Raw genomic sequence first — 24321 nt, 5'->3', positions numbered from 1 at the left:
TACACATACATTGTGGAATCATTACCAAGATTAAGAAAATTAACACATCTGTCACCTCACATAGTTAACTCTTTTTGAGGGGGGTGAGAACACTTAAAATCTACTCTCACTAGATCATCCAAATGTAGCCTTATAACTCAAAGTTTGTGCCCTTTGATGTATAGCTACTCGTTTTCTCCTCCCCACAGCCCCTGGCAACCATGATTCTCTTTTCTGTTCACAGGAAATTGGCTCTTTTTGGTTTTGTTTTTTTTAGATTCCACATATAAGTGATATCATACAGTATTTGTCTTCTCTGTCTGGCTTATTTCACTTGGTATAGTGCCCTCCAGATGCATCTATTCTATCACAAATGGCAGGATTTCCTTCTTTTTTATGGCTGAAAAATATTCCTCTGTGTGTGTGTGTGTGTGTGTGTGTGTGTGTGTGTGTGTGTATTTACCACATTTTAAAAGTTCATTCATCAATTGAAGAACAACGTTTTGGTTGTTTCTATACCTTGGCTGTTATGAATGCTACTGGAATGAACAGGGGATGCAGATATCTCTCAGAGACAGTGATTTCATTTCCTTCAGGTCTATACAGGTAACCCACTCTCTGTCAGTGAACAAGGTGGAGAGACATGCATTGTAACCTTGTTTCTCTTGAGAAGAGAAATGTGGCACTCCCGCAATTTCTCCCATAGAGCAGCTTACCAACAGTTCCCCCCTAGGGGCTAATGCAAAGAAATTGCATTTCAGAGAAATGCTTTTACTCAACAGTCTCTTAGAGATGGTACAACCTAGAGGAACTAATCCACACTTGGTCCTCTGATTTTATTCCTGAAGACATTCCCACCAAGCACATTGTTCAATACCCAAACTTATTTAACAGGGCATCCAAGAAGAACAGGGACAGTGGGGGGAGAAATCTTCTTACGATGGCATGTTTGCTTCCTATATTTCTTCTGGAATCATGTCCGCTTGGCTTACTGATTAAAAACACAGTTTTATTGCTCTCTGCACTGCCAAGTCAATAAATTTCCAGAAGAGAAAGCTGTATTCTACCATACCCCATGCAACATCAATAAAACTGACAGCCAAATTCTGATTCCAGAATCTTTATTGCTGGGGATAAGGCAGTACAGAACATATTTTGGAGAGTGTTTACATAAAAGCTTAAAACGAACCCTTCAGAGCTGTTTATTCATGCAAATGGAACCCAGGCGCTGGAGCCTCTCAGCAGGCAGCCTCCGCCTCCAAAAGGGAGCATAGTGTGGCTCCCAGGAGAGCAGTTTGGCTCGAGTTTGACCCGGGAGGTTGCCTGAGCCTTTGATGGATGTAGGGCTGAGGGATGAGGAGCAAAGGTTGGACAGGAGTGCGAGAAGCTGTAGGTCGCGCCCTGGCTGTCCCCGGTGACTACAGAACAGCCCTAGGGCAAGATGAAATTTTGCAGTTGATGTGATGCTGCAGATCAGGAAAGGCAGCAGTAATGAGAATACAAATACAGTTCCTACCGTAAAGGAGCCGCGAGCAAACAGCAGGTAACTGCGGGTGTGGCTGGGGCAAGGACAAGGCCCGGGGGCCAGAGAATGGGGAGACAGGTGGGTGAGGCAGGTGGACCGAGCTTTTGACACTAGATGTATTCTCATGAAGTGAGGTGCAGAATGTGATTCTATGAATCCAAAGCTGTTTTTCCCACTGACTTCTGTCTTTATTTTAGACATGTCATGTCTTCATTCCTGATTTATCTTCAAATTGGCCGCGGTTTCTAAGCGGATTTGCCAATAACCATTTGAATATACTCCCTTTGAAGGTGCTCCCTTCTCTGATGGGTGCTTTTATGAGGCCAGAAACTTTTAGCAATGTGAACAACTGTCTCCGTAATAACGCCGCAATCCTACTCCCGTATACTATCAGAGAAATTCTGACACTGATACTTAAGGGAAGCTGTGTGCGGATTTTCCTCCCGGCATTGTGGCATCAGGAGGGTTGGACGCAAACTGAGTGTCCACTACGGAGTGGGAGAATGGTAGAGTGGACAACATATACCTAACTAATAGGTCAGCAGCTAGAAGGAAGTCTAAAGGCACACAGAGCGGCCTGCGTGGCTCTTTGAATCATGGTACTGAGAGCAACAAGTAAGAAGTTAATGATATAAAATCCTACTTGCAGAATTAAAATATGTGCACAGAAAACATTAGGTATTTTAAGAGAAAACACCCAAACACATATTAGGATGGTTGCCAGTGCAAGTTGAAAGGCAGTGAGAGAGGGGATAGAATGAGTAGCTAAAAGCAGAGCGACTTTGAGCGGACCAGCCATGATGTTGCTTGCATGAAGTGTGAGCGACTTAACCCTCTGCACCTGAGAGACAAAAAGGAAAAGAACAAAGTTTTGTTTTGATGTGTTGAGTCCTCCCCTGCTTTCTTCCCTCCCCTCTTCCTTCTTTCCTTCTTTTCTGGTTTTGAAATTAGGCCTGTGTGTATTCCAAGAATCTTGTGAACTTGAGGAACTCTTGTGGAAAAGCCTAGTCAATGGCATTTGCTACAAAGCAGCAGCCAAGGAGAACTGGGGACGAAAGATCAAGGGCAAGGACGGTTCCGCGGCTCTGCTGCCCAGGGTCAAAAAAGGAAATAAAAGCTATGCATAAAGCAAAGACAAATAAAAGAGGGGCAGAGCCCTTTCTGTCCCAGACAGTGTGACAGTCCCAAACTCTGCAGCTTAGATGGTGGTGGAGAGCCAGGCTACTGGGCAAACAGGAGGTTGAGCTTGCAGGGTGCAGCGCTCTCTGCCTCCGAAGGAAGTCCACGGCGGGGGGACGCCCCAGCTACTGATTTTTATTACATTCCACAGCTCTTTCTTGTCTTTCTCTCTTCTCTTCTCTTCTCTTCTCTTCTCTTCTCTTCTCTTCTCTTCTCTTCTCTTCTCATCTCCTTTTTCCCCTCCCTCCCTTCCTTCCTTCCTTCTTTCCTCCTTCCCTCCCTCTCTCTTTCTCTCTTTCTCCCTTCCTTCCCTCCCCTCCCCCTCCCTCCTTCCTTCTCTTTCCTTCCTTTCTCTCTTTCCTTCCTTTTTCTTTCTTCCTTTCCTCTCCTCCCCTCCCCTCTTCTTCCTTTCTTTCTTTCTTTCTTTCTTTCTTTCTTTCTTTTCCTTTCTTCCTCCCTCCCTCCCTCCCTCCCTCTCTCTCCCTTCCTTCCTTTGTGAAAGAGAGAAAAACAAGTCTTTCTTTCTTTCTTTCTTCCTTCCTTCCTTCCTTCCTTCCTTCCTTCCTTCCTTCTTTTCTTTCTTTCTTTCTTTCTTCCTTCCTTCCTTCCTTCCTTCCTTCCTTCCTTCCTTCCTTCCCTCCCATATAATACCTTGATTTATAAATGAATGGATAATACAGCATGGGTGACACCTGGATTATGGCAAAACCCTACTTTGCCCAGTACCTGTGCCGCAGATGTTGAAACAAATACTTAGGATGACAGAGTCTGCCTTAGTTTCATCAAGTATGAAGACCATTTATTCATGAACCCTCTCTGCAAGTCCCCAGCCTTTCCAGTTATGGGCTAAGTTGACGTAGAAGCATCTTTTACTCTTTTAAGATTGGAACTAAGCACTCACCCTAGTTCTGGGATCCTGTGATTGGTCATGACTCTGGTGGAGTCCTGTGTCTTTCTGCATTGTCTACACTAAACCTAACAATTTTCGGAGGGCAGGAGTACACCTGCAGTGTCTTGAATTACACTTGCTTCCCCCAATGCCATGTTGGTGCTTGTTTTTGCCTTGAGACCTTATCCTTTAGCTTGCCTGGTCTCCCCAGAGGCCATGTAGGAATGGAGCCCCTCCCACCCTTCTCCTCAGTCACCAGATCCTGATCCCTATGTCTCTCCTTCTTAAAAAACCCTACCGACCCGGAACAGTTTGTACTTGCTATCTGGTTAGGTTCAACCTAGTATCTCTCACTGTTGGGTTCTAACCCTCAAAATGGGCTCCTGGCCCAGACAGAGACTCTTTGCTGGGACTACCCAGTACAGTTGGGTGAGTTCCTATAGAGGATGCTGTGGTGGGCTTCCAAAATCACCCTTCAGGACTGAGGCACTCATTCCCCCAGACGCTGGGAGAGAGGACAGCTGAAGCTCCTAAATAATTGTTCTCCTGGAATTACCCTCAGCCTAAGATTGCCACCTTGTCCAAGATCACATCTTCTCTCCTGGGCAGCATGCATCCAATGACTGGTCAGTGCAGGGTGAGGGCCTGGCCCCTTTGCCTCAAGGTGGGACTAGTCAGAAGGACCATCCTGCCTTCAGAGCTCCTTCCCATCTTTCACTTGGGCCCCAGAATACTCCCCTTCCCAGCCAACTCCAATTGCCAAGCCACCCATGCATTTTGTGTCAGAACTCAGCACCAGGGGACAATTTACAGATAAGCAAATGGCATTTACATAAACTCAATCACCTTGAAAAGGGTGATGCCACATTATCAGGTCCTCCTTAATTGTGCCTAATGTCTCCTGAATACTCAAGGGTGGGGCTTGAACCCCTCTCACTTTTTTCTTCAGAGTTTTAATAATACAGATGACCTTGAAAGGAGCTAGTTTGTCCAGCTCACTGGCTTTTTAAGGAACCCTCAAAATAATGTTCCCTGGAGAATTTCAGAGTCAGGAGGGCTGTGTCCCCACCCCGCAGTGAAATCCAGAATTTAGAAATCCTTGCTTATATAAAAACCTATCAATTGGGATACATTTGCATTATCAAAGGATTCTTGGTCCTACAAAAGGATTCTGTGGACAGTTCCTTTAAATAGCAAACTCCCTAGGTGAATGGAAAATAAAGTTCCAATTGATAGACTCTCTCCTTTTAAAGACAGGCATAAAGTCAATGACAACTGTAGGTGTCCCCCCACCCCCCAAGTCTTTAAGAGCTTGGATTGCATCAGGGTTCCCGGGGCAGGACCACCTTCTGAAGCACATGGGCTGAGCAGGGCCAGAAGAAGATGAGAGCCAGGGAAAAAGTCCTGCACCAATCAGAGTCCCCAAAGACTGGGTGGAGTCCTAGGATTCTTGTCAGAACCTTTACCTGTCCTTCTGCCCAGCACACCGGAAATGAAATATTTTTATTCACTGCCTTCTAATTATTTAGGAAAACCATCTGTATTATCAATTTAAGAAAGCTACCAACATCCATCCATCTTTCACAGACAATTAGTTTATTGCTAGAGTTATACATCCTGAATTTTAAAATGCTACTGAATCAGAGGGAGGAAAAAAGACAGAAATCAGAGATGTTCAAAGCCTTTTTGCCTAATGAACTCATCGAAATGGGAGGGGGAAGCGTTACCTTATTTAAAAGAATGTTAATGTTTTTATATTTATTACATAAGACCTTGATCTAAATTCAACAGAGACTTAAGAATGTGTTCTTTTCAAAGCTGCTCAGTAATTACAACAAACTTGCTTTCATCTTGGAAAGAAATAAAAATGGCTTCCCCCTTTCCAAATGATTTTAAATCATTGCGTTTTCAAATACATTGATCTACTAGGTAACTTCATTACTGGGTACATCTTCATTTATTGACCTCTTGTCTTTAGCATTTACCTACAGGGAGCTGAGATGTCAATGTTACCTGAAATATGAAGTCAGGATAGGTGGACATGCAATTTGTTAAGTTTTACATCTGAAAATTTGGAATGCTCCTTAAAAGTACGTCCAGGTGGTTTTGGTTGACCACTCCTTTAAACACTGACTGTATTAGACTCAAGGAATCAGAGGAAAGGGCTGCTTACGAGTGGATTAGTCCAACTCCTCACTTTATAGACTAAGAATCTTCAGCTAGGAAAAGCGAAATGATTTCCCTGAAACCATGTGGCAATTGTGGGGCAGATCTGGACAGAACATAGGTCACTTCATTCCTGGTCCAGTGCTGTGTCCTTCTCTAATCAAAGCACATGAGTGCTGTTCCTTTGGGGGTTTTGTTGATACACTCTGCTATAGAATCCTCTGGTTCTCGGGTGAAAACCTAGCCTTCTGACAGAACCATCAGCTTCTGGAGGGCATGTGCTCACAGTCTTAATCTTCAAAGATGCTGCTCAAATTCCTGTTCCTCCATGAGCCTACCAGAGTGGGTTGTCTTTCTTTCCCCTACCTTCCTCAGCAAGAATGACTACTCAGTGTTTTTTTTCCTCCTGTACTGTTATTTGAGAATTTACCGGGTACCCCATATGAATGTTTCCTCTGTTCCACCACTGAACACCCATTCTGTGGTGGACCCTACCTTCACAACTGTCTCTTGCTTCCAGCCCCTTTATTCCTTTCTCACTGCCAAATTTCTTGGGCATTCATTCTTTTCTCCACCCCGACTAGTTCTTGATTTGGTTTCCCCTCACCTCACCCTGGGTTTCCCCTAACAGGTCTAGATTAATCTTCCTGATACCTTCCACCATGTTACTATCATACACAGTTATATTCTGTGCCTCCTCTTGGCCCACCCACTGTCTACACATGTCTCAGCCGCGCATTCAGGCCCTCCAAATAAAGGCTCAAACTTCATTTGTCGTTCCTGTCACCCACTATTCCTGTCACATAATCCATACACTAAACTTGTGCTGTCCAGTCAGGCAGCCACCAGCCACATGTGGCCATCAAGCACTTGAAACATGGCCAGTCTGAATCAAGATGCACTGTAAAGTGTACTATACATACCAGAAGTCGAAGACTCAGCGAGAAAAAGGAATATAAAGTATCTCATGAACAACTTTATACTAATTACATGTCGAAATGATAATATTTTGTCCATGTGGATTAAATGAAATATTTCACTGAAATTGATTTCACCTTTTAAAAGCTTTTTAAATGTGGATATTTGAAAATGAAGACCACACACGTGACGAACGTTGTGTTTTTGCTGGACTGTGCCACCCTGGACAAATCAGCCTGTTGTACTTCCCGAACTTGCCGCTCCCTTTTCTGCCCACATTCACACTCTCTCCACCATCTGGCACATCCTTCCTTCTCTGCCGCTACCCTTGGTTAAGGGTAGTTTCCAGAATAGGCCGTCATCCCCGATGGCATGTGCTTTCTCTCTGGAAGCAGTATCGTGGGGCAGTGAAGAGTACAGACTCTGGAGGCAGAAGGCCTGCATTCAAATCACAGCTTTATTCCACATCTATAAAATACTGATGATACTAACAACCCCAGCAGTTTTTGAGATTAAATAAGGAAACATTTATGATACTAATACGGCGTCTAGCACCAGGTAAGAGCACACTAAGTACTTCTAATTCACAGCTGCTTACTGTGAAGGATTCAAGCTACCCTGGTGACTTCTAGTGACAACTCTAACTTCCTTGTCAAGGGTAGGGGATTAGTGGGGGTGGGAGGGGGCTGGTGGGTTCACTACTTTGGAATGGACTCTTCTATTTGTCATGGGTCACGCTTTAATCTATAAAATATCTGTGACTTGTCCCTGACTCTTAACTCTCTGCTGATTATAGAGAGGACAACTGAGAGGGAGAGTAAATACTCCCACTTGGTACCTTTCTTTTGGGCTCAGGTATCTTTTGCAGGTGTCACCTGATAGCCCTTTTTAAAAAACGATAAAGAACAATTTTCCATTAAACGTTACAACCCTAGAGAACCACTCTGCAGACTTCTCATTTGCTCACTGATTAAAAAGTTCAGTCAGTTGGAACCCTCCCATTGGGAAGTGCAATTTGGGTGACTCCCCTCCAAGACAGACTTTCCAGAGCACCCAAGAAGCTGTGAGGAGCTTATGAATTATACTGTGGACCAAAATTTTCAAGAAGATTCCCTGGATAATGGATTTTCCAAGTCATTTGTGCAACAACTAAATTAACAATATAAAGCCTCCGAGGAAAATGGTAAACACATCTAAGTCCTTACTCAAAACCCATTTAAAGTTTTCTAAAGACACAAAGCAAAATAACCCAATCTTTACCCCCTAAACTGAATTCTTCTAGCAATAATATAACATGACAAGAATAACGCTGGTAAATAAAACTACATGTTGAATTCTCCCCAGGGAATGTCTGCATCATCTGTAATCATTTCTCAAAAGTATTTTTTAGAAGCAGAGAATATTATGTTGTCAGGACAGTGACACTGAAGATACGCTTCAGGAAACTCTTTCATTATAAGCTCCTGTTCCAGACGCTTAAAAACTTTTTTTTTTTTTAAGTGAGCTTGTAAAAGCTCGTTGCAACTGATACCCCACATACTTTTAATTAATTTGAGGATGGATTTAAAGTGCCTGAAATGGGGTGCCTGGGTGGCTCAGTCGATTAAGCTCAGTCGGGTAAGCGTCCCAGGGTCCTGGGATCGAGTCCTGCGTTGGGCTCCCTGCTCAGTAGGGAGTCTGCTTCTTCCTCTGCCTCTCCCCTTGCTCCTGCACTCTCTCTCTCAAATAAATAATATCTTAAAAAAATAATAAAGTGCCTGAAATTACTGGCATGTGTGCCTTCACTTTTCACTAACTCTCCTCAGCTCTGGCTGACACCAGTTTGTGTGATTGTCTTGCTCAAAAATGCCCCCTCTCTAGAAGCATCTCATGGCCGGCTGTGTCTGGGTGGAGCATTTCACTGACTGTCCTCCTGTGCTCTTGCCTTGGGGGTGGGGCCTGAGGCAGCCAGATTCTCTCTGGAATTTCAAACTTGGAATAGGATTCTGTGGAGCTGACTCATTGTAAAGGTGAATCTAGAGAAGTGGGAACTGACCTCTTGCTGCTAAAATGCCAAATGCTCTCTGCATCTTGCCCACATCCTTCTGCTTTCCTCCTTATTCTTCTATCGAGTTAACCTCTGATGATTAAATTTGTCAAGAGTTGATTTCTGGTGCTTACAAATAAGAAAAGCCTTAACCAGAGCCCCATCGACCTTTCCTGGGGGAAGTAATCCTCTGTTCTGTTGAGGACCCATAGCACAGGGTGTGCGCCGGTGCTCAGTGAGAGAGCAGAAGGCTCTGAACGGTGATTCCGTGGCCTCTCCAAGCTGGTGCAGCCGGACTGAGCTTTAGGGAGAACCGCCCTGGTCTGGCTGCCCCCATACAGAGCGAGGCTCAAAGAACTGCAGTTCAAGCGATGCCTCCACAGAAGTTTCTTCATTACTCAGAGTAGAAGGGACGGCCCCCTTTCCTGAACTCCTACCAGACTCGGTTTATGAGCTTCCCCACCTTCTGCATTTCTCTGCAGTCATCTCTCTCTCTCCTATGGCTGAAGACTAGAAGCTCTTGGGAGACAGGGGCAGTGTCTATGGATTCTGCACATTGTCGTGGACGCTTCAGGATGTAGTACCCAGATGGTCAACAGGTCTGCCTTGAAGGTCTTCTGTGTGTCAGCCTGAGCTTGGGGATGGGGAATGGAGAAAAGAAAGGACCCAGAACAGGTCGGATGCTCTGGCTGGACACACAGGACTAATCCAGTTGAACAATAGAAAACAGCCTCTAATCGGGTGTCAGGTGGCGTGTTTGAAAGGCAGCTCAGCCTGGGCTGAAAAGACTAGCGTATCAGACTCCAGGCAATAACGAGCTCTGCTATTTTGAGATTCTAACTTATTCACCTTCCAGGTTGAGGAGACCTAGTGGGTCATTTTCTCTAATTAACACCTCCTGGGAACAAAACAATTCCATCAGGCTTGCCCCTTGGATGATAGGTGTTTCCCGTTCGACCTCATACACCAGCTGCGGGTTTGCAGTCGTCTCCGTACCATCAGATTGTTACAGTCACACTTTGTAGTTAGGTGGAGCCTTTCCTTCCTGGTCCTTTCGGCTCTGCCGGCCCGTTGATGTTCACCACAGTCGGCCCTGCTCAGGGGCAGGAGCCATCCCGCCCCTGTTAGAGACGGTGCAGAGGTTTTATCGCTAGCCCGAACCACGGTGCAAATGAGGGGAAGGAGACCTTGTGCTAGAACTCGGGGCTGCCCGGTCTTTGTCCTGTTGATCAATTCAGGTAATTGGAAGGCTGCGTTGGACCCTACCTTGTCATACCAGAACAGTCCTATACCTGTGGGCTCAGAAATCCTGTCTGCTGCTGCTTCTGAGGTAGAAACAGGAACCCAGGAGTCACCTCATTTCATTAGAGTCAAGGACAAATGTCACAGCAGCAGGGGGAAAAAAAACCCCTTCATTCTGAAAGCTGAGTTTTACTTATAAATTGGACTTTTCTGAATTTGGCTCAGGTGGCATTAAAGAGCTGTGGTTCAGGACCACACAGAGCACAGCTGTGAGTGGTTTGCTGACTGGGAGGGGGTGTCTTCTCCCTGTGAGGCAGAAGCTAGGAGGAAATGAAGCTCATGGAGAGAAGCTGTTAGAAGCTGCCCACCAAGTCGGAGAGCCCACCTGCCTGGTGGGTGGGATTATTTTAATTCTCCTCTTTAAAAAAATAGCTGGTGAGAAATTTGCTAAAATCTGCATTAAATGTGATTTTTTGCACGCCAAGGGGAGCTGCCAGAACTGAATACATATGCTTCCATCGAGCCAGCCCCCTTGGGTCTGGAAGTGAGCAGCAGGGTCTCTCTCCATCACCATGACTCACCTGACTTTAAAGCTCCATATGTAAGATAATAGTTACACATGGCCAAGACATCGTCTGGTGCAGCCACTCTGACAGATTACATTTTGGAAGAAAAGATTTTGTGCCTCATTTCAAGACATGAAAAGAAGCCAAAATGAGAGGCTTGGGAAGAAGATAGAGGGGGTGAAGGAGCAGAACTGGAGCCCTGAATTAATCTGACTTACTGCTTTTGAAATAAGAAAGAATAAGGCAGGAAAGAACCCAAGGAATTGTTGCTCTCCAAGGGGGGAGCTGGGTCCAATGCCAAAGGAATTGGTGTGTGAAACATTTGGCTCTACACTTCCACTGAGATTTTGGGAACTCTGTTGCTTGCTTTTTTAGTGTGCTATTAGGGGCCATCATTCACTGTCCCCAAAAGGATGATTTTTAAACTAATAAAATTTGGTCCTTGCAAAGCTTTCCTCAAGGAGTCTGTTTATAGGCACAGCCAGGTTTAAGGATTGCCTTGAAGGTGTTGCTGAGAGACTTGAGTTAGAACTGAGTTTCAAGATCAACCTCTACCTTGGGCCTTTGCTTTTGTTGGGTGTGTTGGGGGTGGTGGTAATGGGAGCTGGGACATGAGCGATATGAATTCTGAGATTTTTTTTTTTTTTTTTTTGGTCAGGCCCAGCTGCGTGGAAGCTGAGGGCAGGCCCAAGCTGTTACACTTGCAAGAACTTGGCAGGGTTCTCCATGTCCTGTAAACTCTTACCTTGTACCCTGGACTGGGAACCCACTGGTCTCAATCCGGGCTCCTAGGGGATTGTTTTGGTTGGTTTTAATGGATCCTGGGCTGCGGATTGGTTTTTCTCTAATAAGTGAGTTAAAATAAAGAAATAACAAAAATCAAAGCGATTTGGATGGGATATACTCATATAGATAAGCTTCCAGTCTTGCTTCTTTGAAGCTGATATGTTTACTATGCCCGTTCAGAGGATAGACTGGGGGTCTGCAAAATCTGGAAACTAGATGTTGACATAACACAAAGAACTCCTTCCGCTACCCATAGCACCTCCTCACCTCCCCATCCTCTAGGATGGAGATTTTTAAAATGACATTTAGATGCGTACATGCTAACTAATATACTTTTTTTTTTTTTTGCATTGGTTCATTGTTCCTGTTCAGCTGTCTGCTCAGTTTGATAATGATAGTAGTTCAATACACACTTGAATGTGTGTTGAATGTGTGCTGAATGTGAATCATAATGCCCATAAAATTCTGGGATTCCTAAGTTGAATAGGATCTCTTCAGGTGGCTCTCACTGTAGCACGGTGATTCAAAACCAAGGGTGGGGGTGGATCTTGCCCCCCATAGGGCATTGGGCAAATGTCTAGAGCCATTTTTGGTTGTCATAGTTCGGGAGGGCAGTGCTACTGGCATCTAGTGGGTGGAGGCCAGGGATGCAGCCCTCGCAGCAAGTGATGATTGGGCTCCAACTGTCAGTTGTGCTGAGGTTGAGAAGCCCTGCTCTAGCAGAAGAGGCTTATTTTGAATAAATGGTTACATTATGGCAGGATATGTGCAAAAACATAGGGAAGTACAGGGTATCGAAGGATGCCTGTATAGGAGGGAGGAGACATTGGGGAAAGCTTCATGGGGAAGTGACTCCAAGTCATGATTTTTACTTAATGTCTTTGTAATCAGTTGTCCAAGAATGACACTGATTGAAAATTTATTAGTTAAGAACTATATATTGGGAATTTTTTTCTTTTTGTACAACCCTCTGGGTAATATAAGCAAATGTTTCTGATGATTTTATATTTTCCTTTAAAAAAATTCCCCAGAGTGCCTGGGAGAGGCTTAAAAAACTCGAATCCATTCAACTTTTTATTCTTTGCTTCTTAGCAAGGAATCTGAATCTATTTTAACCTGTGGTTCGTCCAGTGGGACTCTTCTTCCTTTCTCTCCTTCAAGGTTCAGCCCCATAACCCTTCACCCATGAAGGCTTCCCTTGGAGATTTCAGTCCATGGTAATTGCCTTGTTCTCTGAATTCCTAGACCCTTGTTGCCTCTCTCCCTGGCCACACGGCTCTCTTGCATGTGTTTCTATCTAGACTGTGGGCTCCTTGAGGACTGGGACCATGCCCTCCACCTGTATGTCCCTCTACAGCACTGAAGGCTGTTCTGGACCCTGATTTTCACTGAAGGTACAAGAAGGAAAAAGACATTCAGGAAATACGTCAGGAGACTAACATCTTCCTATAACATTGGATTGATAGATACAGTACATTTTATCCTTCCCAAGTCTTTGGATTGTGTCTTATAATAAAGTTTAAAGTTTAATCTCTGTTCAGTAGGCACGACATGCAAAAAATAAATTGCCATTATTATTATTAGCATTTTCTAACTAACAGATTTTTCAGAAGCTGTTTCCATATCAAGAAGATCAACCTTTCTGTTGTCATAGAGACAAAGATCTTTATATAACCATGGGCAAGGTGAAAAAATTTTTTCCCTCTCCTTCTAGTTGTCTGAAACTAATAAGAAAAGGAAAAGGAAATGTTTTAAATCAATTTTTTCTTTTACTGCCCCCCCCGAATTAGAATGAATGAACATGTGGGAGGCTATTTTTTGTATCACATTTTAGATTTTAAATACCTAAGTTTTTAATAAAACATGGAAGAGGTAGAAAGGTAAGAATGAGTGAACAGTGCCCTTTCCAAATTTACAAACAGTGGGCTTGTCAATGACAAACAATTATAATCCATGTTCCTTTTTTCCCCCCTTTTTAAGCCAAATAGTGGACTTTAGATGGTAGTCTTATAAGGCAGATTTCCAAGGCCTGGGAGATTCAAATACAAACCCTCAGCATCTACTGAGGGGCCAATGATGACTTCTGAAATGCTGTGCAATTACACTTGGCTCCTCCAACCCCCAGAAACAAGAGCACGCCCCTTCCTTCTGCAGAGTCAGACCTGGTGCGTGACTTCGTGTAAGACCGTATGTCTCTTCTTCTGGGAGCCTTATGTCATAATTTCAGGTTTCTTCTTCTGACGAACTCCTGATAATTTGTTATTCATAGCATTTTTTCCCTATCTTGTAATTACTGTTTACTATTTCATTCATTCATCGTCAAGGAAAGAGGACTTCAGTATGAAGCTGTTCACTTTTCCTGTCTTCCTCCTCAGTGTGAAGTTATGTAACTTTATCCATCCCCCCAGGACTCAGAACTTTCCCTCTCTCTAAGATTAATCCTTCCCCTGTGATCTGAGACTGACACTCTTCTCCCAGCCTCACAGAGATCTTACTCCATCAAATATATTCTCCCCCAGCCCTTCTGTCTTCAGTCTGTCCTCCATACATTCCTTCCCTTATTCCTCTTTGAGGACAAAAACGAACAAAACCTTTCTTAATCCTGCATATTTTCCATATGTATCAGAGTTTGGGCTTTTAATTTGATCATAGTTGCCTTTTGCAATAAATAGGTATTTTGTGTGTGTTGGGGGGGTGCACGGGGAAGGAAAATATACAGAACAGGAAGTTGAAAACATACTCTTGCTTTCCACAAGATTATATCCTTCATGGAGAGTAATATCTTGGTCCTCAAGCTTTAGCATGCATCAGGACCACTTGGGGAGCTTGTTAAAATACCAGCTGTTGCACCACATCTTCCGAGTTTCTGATTCAGTAGATTGGGGGCGGGGCTCAGGAGTGTGCATTTCTAACATTGCAGGTGATGCTAATACTGCTGGTCTAGGACCACACTTGGAGGAACATTGCCTTAAAGTAACTACCCTGTTATCCCTTCTTATGTATTTCTCTTGGTATATGGATGGATGTTGAGGTCACTTTATCATGTCCATAGGGTTCTCACCTAAAGGAGGCGGCCATCTCTCATTACCTGATGTTCAGGAAGCCTGACCTTGTGAGGGGCAGCATGCTTGCTGACCTAAGGTATCTAAATGTCTAGAAGATGCTCTTAGTGTGGATGCCAAGATAGTTCATGTGTGTGTGTGTGTGTGTGTGTGTGTGTGAATTTAGGAAAGGATAATTTTCTTACGAAGACAAGCAAATATAAAAACACAATTAACAGTCTTTGCTACTCAATAGGAAAAGGGGACCTTGGTCAGGTTATTCCATCTCTTTGGACCTCAGTTTCTTGAAGTCTGTATGATAAGTACTGGGCCAGTGAGAAAGGCTGTTAGTGGCACAGTCATTCACAAGAGCAAGATGGAGGTTTGTCAGGGAAGGACAAGGGCTGGGACTTGGAAGGCAGGTTCCATGAATTTGTTGATTGATTGAAACCAATTCTATCAGCATGGTCCTCACCTTCAGGGAATTGAGCTGACAAGGTAATTAATGGAAACTAATTAATATAAACCCCTCAACCTTTAAACTGTAGCCCTCAACTGCAAACATTCCCTGAAGGCCACTAACTTTAGTTAGTTAGTTAGTTAGTTAGTTAAGAGAGAGAGCACTCTGGGGCGGGGGAAGGGGCAGAGGGAGAGAGAGAATCTTTTTTTTTTTTTTTTTTTTTTTAAGATTTTATGTATTTGTCAGAGGGAGAGGGAGAGAGCACAAGCAAGGGGAGCAGCAGGTAGAGGGAGAAGCCGGCTCCCCGCAGGGATCATGACCTGGGCTGAAGGCAGACGCTTAACCGACTGAGCCCCCCAGGTGTCCCAAGGTAGAGAGAGAATCTTAAGCAGGCTTCACACCCAGAGCTGGAGCCTGATGTGGGGCTGGCTCTCTCTACCCTAAGATCATGACTTGAGCCAAAATCAAGAGTGGGGTGCTTAGCTGACTGAGCCACCCAGGCACCCCATGAAGGCCACTAACTTTTTCAGGGGAGAGGCTCAGCTCCTCAGGAGGGAGGGGAAATTCCTTTCATGAAGTGGACTCCTGACAGACTTGTGGGGCCCAAGGAAATGGTGGGGGATTGCCTCTTTCCTCCCTAAGAATGGAATTTCATCGCTGCTAATGGTTAGAATATAACCACAGCCTCTACCAGCCTACTGCCTTTTGGATACTTTTATAATACTCTTCTTTCTTCTTTTCTTTCAACAGCTTTACTGAGATATAATTCATATGCCATACTATTCACCCATTTAAAGTGTACAGTGCAATGGTTTTTAGTATGTCTGTGGAGTTGTGCAATCATCACCACAATCTAATTTTAAGTAATTGTGTTACCCCCAGAAGCCACAGCCATTAGCAGTCACTGGGCCTTCACCCCTACCCGGCAGGTACTAATCTGCTTTCTATCTGGACATTTCATGTAAATACAATCATATAATGTGTGGTACCTTTTTCTTTTTTCTTTTCTTTTCTTTTTTTGTTAAAGATTTTATTTATTCATGAGAGAGAGGAAGAGACAGAGAACAAGCTGCGGGGAGAAGCAGAGGGAGAGGGAGAAGAAGACCCCCCCCCCCCCAACAGGGAGCCCAGTGCAGGGCTGGATCCCAGGACCCTGAGATCATGACCTGAGCCAAAGGCAAACGCTCAACTGATTAAGCCACCCAGGCGCCCCATTGTGTGGTACCTTTTTCTAAATGGAAGAAAAGAGACCAGGTGACACTGATACACTAGCACTAAAAGCCCCTCCTCTCTTCACCCCATCACTTCAGTAAACGACTTCCTCCATCTGCTTGCTGATGTATGCAATTCTTTTAATCACCTCTGTGAACGGGAAGCCTGGGTGGTGTGTGTGGCAGGTGCGACACAGGGCGCACCTTGATCAGACAGCCAGATAGGAATGCAAGTACATCTGGGAAGGGGCAGAGCGGTGGCTCGAATGCTTGCCGAGGTGCGCATGGGCACTGGTGGGGAGAGGCCGCTAGCCAGTAATCCTGGTTGAGTGACTAGGTCACCCCTTGCCGTAGGGCGCGCCACCCCATGCCTAGAGGAGCTCAGGGTGCCAGAGGTCACAGTAACCTTCACCAAGTTGGCTGGTGCAAAGGTCAAAGACAGAGGCAGCTGCTGATAGAAAAGCATCACACCCAGTCCCCTTCCAGCAGAGGCAGGGAGCAGGACTTCCCCCGTAGCTTCTGGGCAATTCCACGCCCGTTGCCACAGCCCCAACGGGGAAATCGCGGGCCTGGGACCCCCAGGGGCTGCAGAGTGCGCCAGGAAGCTGCGCCACCCAAGGCGCGGCACGGGACGCAAAGACAGTCCCCAAGTTTTGCCTTCTCATCACTTTAAAAGGTGGTGGAATTTGATAGGGCCAAGACTTTTGCTCCAAGCTTCCAGGTAAAGGGGCTAAAGAGTAGGGAGACAAGGTGGCCCTGGAGCGAGCGAGGGTCCCCGGGCGGGGCGCCGCGTACTCACAGTCGGGTGAGGCCGGGGCGCGGGCCGGGGCAGCGCAGGGCGCCGTCGGGCGGGCAGCTGCAGGGCTTCGGGCAGTACGCCCCGGAAAGCGCCCGCGGCAGCAGCAGCAGCAGCGCCAGCAGCGGCCGCAGCGCCGGCCACCGCCGCCCCATGGCAGGCGAGCCTGAGCGCGGGGCTCTGGCGGTCGGCCGGGTGCCCTGGCCAGCCCCGGAGTGCCGCCCGCGCCCCTCTCCCCGCCCCTTGGTCTGCCCACCCCCTCTCCCGCGCCCGCCCGCCCTCAGCAGCCGAGACTCTGCTCTGCCCCGACCTGGGGTAGTGGCCAGCGACCCCACCACCTCCTCCTTTCTGCTGCTTTCCCTGGCCTGCGCCGTCCTCTAGTTGACAGGAAGGAGAGTGTGGTAACGGTGAAAGCTTTGGACAAGGGGTGGGGAGTTCAGAATTCTCACCAGGCTCTGCTGTACCTGAGTGTGAAGTTGAGTAAGATTTGTTACTTCCAGGAACTTCTTTTATTTCATCTACGAGAGGAGCAGACGGATACTCTGCCCCACTCAGATGCTTTTCCTCTCCTTGCTTCTCAACCCCAAATCCTTTCTCCTTCTCCCCCACCAGCTCCGTCCCCACAAGTAATCTCTGTCCTCTCAACTTCACAAGTAATTTGTCTGTATTTTTCCTGGCAGTGGGCACTATTTTCCTTATAGTATAGCTATTTGAGGCTGTTCTGTGTCTCCGCTATAGATTGTGACGTCCTAGAGAGCAAAATCCAGTTCAGATTTATTTTTCTATTCCTGGCTTCTACATGTTAAGTGTTTAATAAAGATTTGTTGAATGAATGAAACTGCTATGATAATGTACAGCAATTGCCCCAAGGAGAGAGGCCGTGTGACAGGTGCACTCCCTCCAGTCATGTCTAAACATCACAACAAACTCATCGGGTGTTTGCAGCAAGAAAAATGATATCCAGAGAGGTTAAATGACTTCCCCGAAGTCACACAGTTCTTAAGTAGTGGAAACCTGTTTGAACTTACATCTATCACTTCATCTTACCAGTGCAAAAAATTACTATATGATCTACATATGAAGGATTTAGAAAAGAGACAATTTTATGGTTAACTATGGGAACGTGTAATTTCCCCTATTCAGTTTCATCATTAAAACACTTTTCCTTCCCCCTTTACAAAGACTCTGTTTGGACTCTGGGAATCCTGGAAGTCTTGCTGGAAGAGGTGGACTTTGAGAGCTTGGAAGGTGTCTAAGACTCTACAGACAGGAAGTGAAAGAACAGGTTTCTTTCTTTCTTATTTGAAACCAACTGTCAAGGTCAGACTGGCTCAGTTACCAGTATGGAGTCACTTGTGAGTTTTTTGCCCAAGCAAGGTAGATTTTTAAAAATTATTATTTTAAAAAATTGGCTTTCCCCACATTGTGCTAGATAGCATGAAAAACAAAGCTTATGTCTGTAATACTTTCTTTTTTAGCTCCCTCTCTCCAACTGCTTGCTTGATCTCCTCACCCTTTCATACCTCTGCATATGCTATTCACTTACCTGGAATGATTTTTTTCCTCCTTTCCATTTCCCATTAGTAAAACCCCTGGTTTTCCTTGAAGACTCAGCTCAATGTCATTTTCACTGTTAGTACCATCTCTGACACAACCTAGCTGAGTTTGTGCCCATGACACCTGATTCTATAGTCTGTAATGTAACACATTGTAATTATGGTTTTAGTTTCCCTTCCCCTTGTCTATTGATCTTAATATTGCTTGAACATGTCATAACTTCTAGCTCCTAGTAGGTGCTCAGTCTCTATCTATTGAATAACAGAATGACTAAGTGAAACCCACGTGCAGACCTATAGCATATGTTTAGTAAACCATCTGAGAAGAGCTTAACAGCCTTGTTTGATTTATTCTCAACCACACTGGATCAATCTGGATAGGTATCAGGTAATTACTCATGACTACTTTGGGGTCACATGTTCTCTCCTCTCTTAATTTGTCAGATTTTGATAGGGAAGTTGGAGTAGCACTGGGGTTTTCAAATCTTTCCACCATGTAGCTTGAATTGTAGGAGAGAAGGAATGAATAATTCATGGTGGCTGAGTGGTGTTTATTTCAAATCTTACATTTCACATGGTTTTTTCTTTTTCCTTCATAGCATATCTGTTATGTAAAAAGAGTAGTTGCTTCCACTCACCCCTGAAGAACCATTTGATTCTGTGCCTGGGTATCCTTGGAGGCTACTTATACTCCGTAGGAGAAGGACTGGGCCATCAGGGCATCTGGACTTTTTTTTTCTTTTTTTCTGTTCTGTCATCAACAGTGTGATTTGGTCTTTGGCTTCTTCATCTAAGAGGAGGGTTGGAGTTCACAATCCCCAAGGCTCTTTTAGCTCTAAATGCAAGGTTTTTGTGGACAGTATTAGTGGTGGAAGGAGTCAGACTGGGTACATTGACTTCTTATTGCTTGTCTTGGATTGAAAGTAAAATCCTGTTTATGAAGAGGGCAAGTTGTTCATTTAGAAGAAAACTCACAACCATAATGAGTTTTCATAAAATTTTTCTATTTGTGATTAATTTCAGTTGGATTTTAATTATCGTGTCAGTTCTTGCAGTGGACCCGTTTTAACGAAATTACATCGAATTGTTCGTTATAATCACAAAAGTTTGTTACAATGAAATTTACCTATCTTACTCATTAATATGTGACCTATTTAGAGGAGATATTTTTAAATCTGAAGGAATTCTGTGTACTCTAACTATGCTTATAGTTACTTTTGTTACAGAACTTCAAAAGAGCATGACCCAAGGGGATCGCTATGATATTTCACTGACATACTAAAGTTCATGGAATTCACAAGAAGTTTATCCTGCCTTAGAGATACAGAAATATCTGACACCACAACTCAGAAACCCTAATAAAACTCTCCCAAGTTCTAGAGCAGGGCTTCTTACATTTTAGGATGCAAAGTATCATTTGGGAAATTTTAAAGACAAAGACTCCTGGGACACCCTCCCCAGAGAGATTCTGATTCAGTTGGTATGGAGGGGGCCCAAGAGCCTGCATTTTTTGAAGGAGGGGCGGGGCAGAGGGAGAGGGAGGGAGAGAGAGAACCTTAAGCAGGCTCCACACTCATCGTTAAGCCCAAATACGGCCTCAGTTTCACAACCCTGAGATCATGACCTGAGTCGAAATCCAAAGCTGGTCGCTTAATTGCCTGAGCCACAGAGGCTCCCCAGGAGTCTGCATTTTACTTAATTTATTTTCTTTTTTAAAGGTTTATTTATTTGAGAGAGAGAGAGTGCGCATGATTGGGGGGGTGGAGGGGCAGAGGGAGAGAGAGAGAATATCAGGCAGACTCCCTGCTGAGCAGGGAGCTGGAGGCAGGGCTCAATCCCATGACCCATAAGATCATGACCTGAGCTGAAATCAAGAGTCAGACACTTAACTGACTGAGCCACTCAGGTGGCCCTAAGGAGTCTGCATTTTAACAAGCTCCCCAGGTAATTCTGACTCATGAGGTACCCAAAGCATAACTGGTGAAACGCTAAAATGGAAATTTTAGAATTAAATTTACCTTGGGAAGACAAGGCTCAAGAATCCTTACTAAGGACTCTGAATGAAGCCTAAGAATTTTGAGGCATTGTAAAAGAAACCTGACATATGTAAGCACAAGCATACAAGTAGTAGTAGTAGTGTGTGTGTGTGTGTGTGTGTGTGTGTAAAATTGCTCAATTGGTTGTAATGCTGAGACATTTTTTAAAAAGTAGCAGTTTATTTAAATTTTTAAATTTAAATTTATTTTGAATAGTTGGGAGGAGGGTTGAACAATTTCACAAGATTATGGATCCTGTTTTTCTTCTTTCTTTTTTTTTTTTTTTCTTAGAGGGGAATCCTCTTTTTCTTTATGCCTGACTAGATCAGAACTCAATAGCACTTGATGTCACACTAAGACATTGGAGTTGGAGGAAGTCAACAAAATAATTAAAAAACCTCAAGTAGACTAGGCAAGCTTTTCTGATTCTTGAACATATGCCCTGTTAGTACCATAACAGATATTTGTTCCTCTTGAAAGCAGTAGTTTTACCTTTCCCTCAGAAGAAAAGGTGAATGTAGGGCAGAGGAAAAAAAAAAAAAACTGTAAGGAAAGAAAACTACAGTTACCCCTGTGAGCTTCTCACCTTGCCACTCGGAACAAAACAAAACAAGAAAGGTGACCCCTGCAAGTTACACTCAGAAATTTTGTGCAACCCCTCCTGTAGCTTGCGTGGAAATTTAGTCATCCATTTCACTGTCTACACAGTGTGAAATCAGAGACGTGACTAGCTGTGCCCACCTCCAGCGCTGCTTTGGGGTGTTTGTGGCCTTAGGAGGAACTAGCTAGAGGCTGCAGGCTGATGGGTGCCTGCGCCCTGGCCCTGCAGGTGGGTCTGAGAGTGGAGGGGGAGACCTTCCTGGGGCCTGAGACTCCTTCTCTAAGGCTGACACACAGAGAGAGCTGGAGAAGGGGCTCGGCCTTTCTGGTCATGATGTTGTCAGAGGATGTGAATGGATTGGGGGTTGCCGTCCTTGTCTCATGAAAAAAGCCCATCTGCTCTGACAATGACTAAAGCTACAGAGAGAAAAACAGAGATGAGAGACGGATGGGGGCAAACCATCTGAGGCCAGCACCTCCCTTGGACTTCCCAAGTAATGAGCCAATACATTTCCTCTTTTGCTTAATTAAGCTCATTGGAGTTCATCTCTCACTTGATACCAGAATTTCTAACCTCTGCTATCTCTACTGTCTGTGACCTTTCTTTGACCTGCTACTTTCCCCTCCCACTCTTAGATAGGAAAGAAATAGGGCTTTTCGATTCTTACCTCCGTTACAGGACTCATCACAAACACAGTGGATTTTTCTCGTTTGCATTGGCAGTATTTATCGCCGTGCTTCTGGGACTAAACTGGTGGAGGGCGTGAACGAACAAATGATTGAATGATGAATGAGTGAACAAGGAGGTAGTGGCATAGAGCCACATTCTTCTTCTTTTTAGAGAAGCTGCACTTTGCTAAATAATTCACCAAGCATTTTCTTTTCATTTTATAGAGGGCCTCCTAGTAAACTTGTGACCTTGGTGTAGAAATCAAATTTCAAGCTAAAATATTAGGTAGAGCCAACAGAAGGAAAGAGAGAAAACTCTCTGAAATGATGAAATAAATCAACAAGGAAACAGGATTTGATTTTTTAGAGTTTATCGAAGTGTCTAACACAGGATACTGGTCGCCTGCCATGCTAATTGGCAGTATTTAGGGAAAAGGTGTCAAAGCTGAAGAAATTCGGGGAAAACTGGGTTAAAAAAGTTAAACAAAATTTTGTACTAGACGATTTCTCAGAACTTTTAACATGCATTCTGAATCTCTAAGAGGGCTATCGAGTGTACGTGGAGATAGATGTTTCTTCAGGACACACTTTGAGAATACTGATTTGGGAATACACCTTGAGAAAACTGATTTATTCACAAATTTTCAGGTGTCTGACTTTTATGGCAAAGAACCCCTTCCACTGAACTGGAAGCCAGAACTAACCTTTGCCTGGATATAATGTGTGGATTTGGCGGTGAGAGGAGAGATTGTCCGGATCCGTCTGCTTCTCCCTCCGTTCTTTCATGTGGGTACCCAAGGTCTATAAATCCCGAAGTTATCAATATCTCCCTGTAGGTTAAATATCGCTCTCTCCATTTTAAAAATGAAAATACAGCACAGGGAGGGAGCACATTGATTTGATTATATCTTCATCTGAATTATTTACTTCCAGAATAACTTCTGAAGGCGCAGGATGGTGTGGAGACCCAGGCTGTGTAGAGGTGTAGAGTTTAGGAGGTGATGGACCTGGCTGAGGGCAGGGAGTTTCCACAGGAAGCTTCCTCCCGTCAGAGCTCTGCCAGGGCTTTGCCCTCAGATGCATTCAGGACATGGAGATTGGGGCCTGGAGGGTGAAGAAAACCTGGCTGCTTTGAGTGGAGGCAGCAGCCCTCTTCTCTTTCCTTCCTGCATTCATCCTGCCCCCTGGGTGGGAGCCGGGCTTGGGGTTCTCTGGCCCGTTGAGACTCGGTAGGGCTCCATTAGAGATGCACGTCTGTCAGCCTGCAGCTGCTAATGTCTGTCTGATAATATCTGTCATGTTGAATTATGCTTTCTGGACATCATGTGGCATGCAGGCAAACAGAGGTCAGTCATTACCCTAGGGCCTGCAAGCCCTGTATCAAAAAGGGAATCTCCTTCAAAGACTAGTTTGGAAGGAGCTGTCAGTACTGAATTGTGCTGGGGGTGGGGGGGTTGACAGACTGGAAGGACGGATTTCAGCAAAAGGGGATCAGCAGGCACTGAGTGTGTCCGTGAAAGGTGGGGAGCTCTGGAAGATGATGTGTGGGGCTTGAGGGACATCTGGCTGGAGGGATCCGGGAGGCAGCTTAACTGTACTGGTGCCGAGCAAGGGAAGCTGAAATGGGGGAATCACATTTGGGGATTCTACATCAGTGGTTGTCAAACTCTTTTTTTCTTTTTCTAAAGATTTATTTCGGGGGTGGGGGAGGGGCAAAGGGAGAGGGAGAGAGAATCTTAAGCAGACTCCACGCTGAGCGCAGAGCCTGATACAGGACTTGAACTCACGACCCTGAGACACAACCTGAGCAGAAACCAACAGTCGGCTGCTTAACCGACTGCGCCACCCAGGCGCCCCAGGTGTTGTCAAACTCTTAGAATCACTTTTGAGAATTTGCTTAAGAAGCTGATTCAGGGGGGCTCAACTTGGAGAGATTCTGCTCTGTACATTTGGTGTCATCACAGGAAATGTGCATTTTAAAAGTGCCTCAAATGATTTCTTTTGAGAAGGGACCCCAGTCTACCCTGGGAGAAACGGTGTTCCAGGTGAAATCCGGGGAGAGGATGTTGGAAGAGAAGGGGGACGGCCTGGCATATCTACCGCAGGGAGGAGGAGGAAGGATCAGGGGAGCCATCAGGTAGGTTCCAGGACAGCCGGGTAGAAGGCAGAATGGAGGGAATAGACCATCCCTGCCGGCAACAAGACCAAAGGATAGGCCAACACAAAGGGAAGGTTTATTCTTCCTTGAAATTAAAGATATGAAACTTAAAGAAAATCCTATGTAGGACTTGACTTCTACTAAATTAGCCAAGAGAAAAGTCACCGAAAGGAAACACGCAATGGTAGAGAAATAATTGTAAAAAAAAATAGGCTTACACATTTAAAATGATTTAAGCCTTTTGGGAAGCAGTGTGGTGATTCCCATCTAGACCCAGGCATATGTACACACATACCCCTCCATCCGGGGATTCTAGAACTGAGAATTTTCCAAAGAAGATGCTTGAACAGAATAAAAATGCCGTGAGACTGAAGATGTTCCACATAGGAGTATTTCTATGAGAGAACCTGAATATTCAGCAAAATTACAGCGATTTAAAGAAATTATGATTCACTCAATGAAATATGCTGTAATTTATAATAATTTGACTAATTTACAGACGTAGAAAAGTTGGATAG

The 24321-nt window shown here is 44.7% G+C and overlaps 1 protein-coding gene across 1 annotated transcript in view; it reads right to left on the bottom strand.

Annotated features, from left to right (window-relative positions):
* LHCGR (luteinizing hormone/choriogonadotropin receptor) overlaps positions 1 to 16939 on the bottom strand; it is a 52720-nt gene extending 35781 nt beyond the window's left edge. The window contains exon 1 of the mRNA XM_040623493.1: positions 16788 to 16939. Within this exon, the coding sequence (XP_040479427.1) occupies positions 16788 to 16939 (152 nt within the window). The remainder of the gene's footprint in view (positions 1 to 16787) is intronic.
* Positions 16940 to 24321: the final 7382 nt, after the last annotated feature.

The sequence above is a fragment of the Ursus maritimus genome, unplaced genomic scaffold (genome assembly GCF_017311325.1).
Source record: "Ursus maritimus isolate PB19 unplaced genomic scaffold, ASM1731132v1 scaffold_6, whole genome shotgun sequence".
Classification (NCBI taxonomy): Eukaryota; Metazoa; Chordata; class Mammalia; order Carnivora; family Ursidae; genus Ursus; species Ursus maritimus.
Note: the sequence above shows the minus strand (reverse complement) of the source record. Positions and strands in the feature narration are given on the sequence as shown.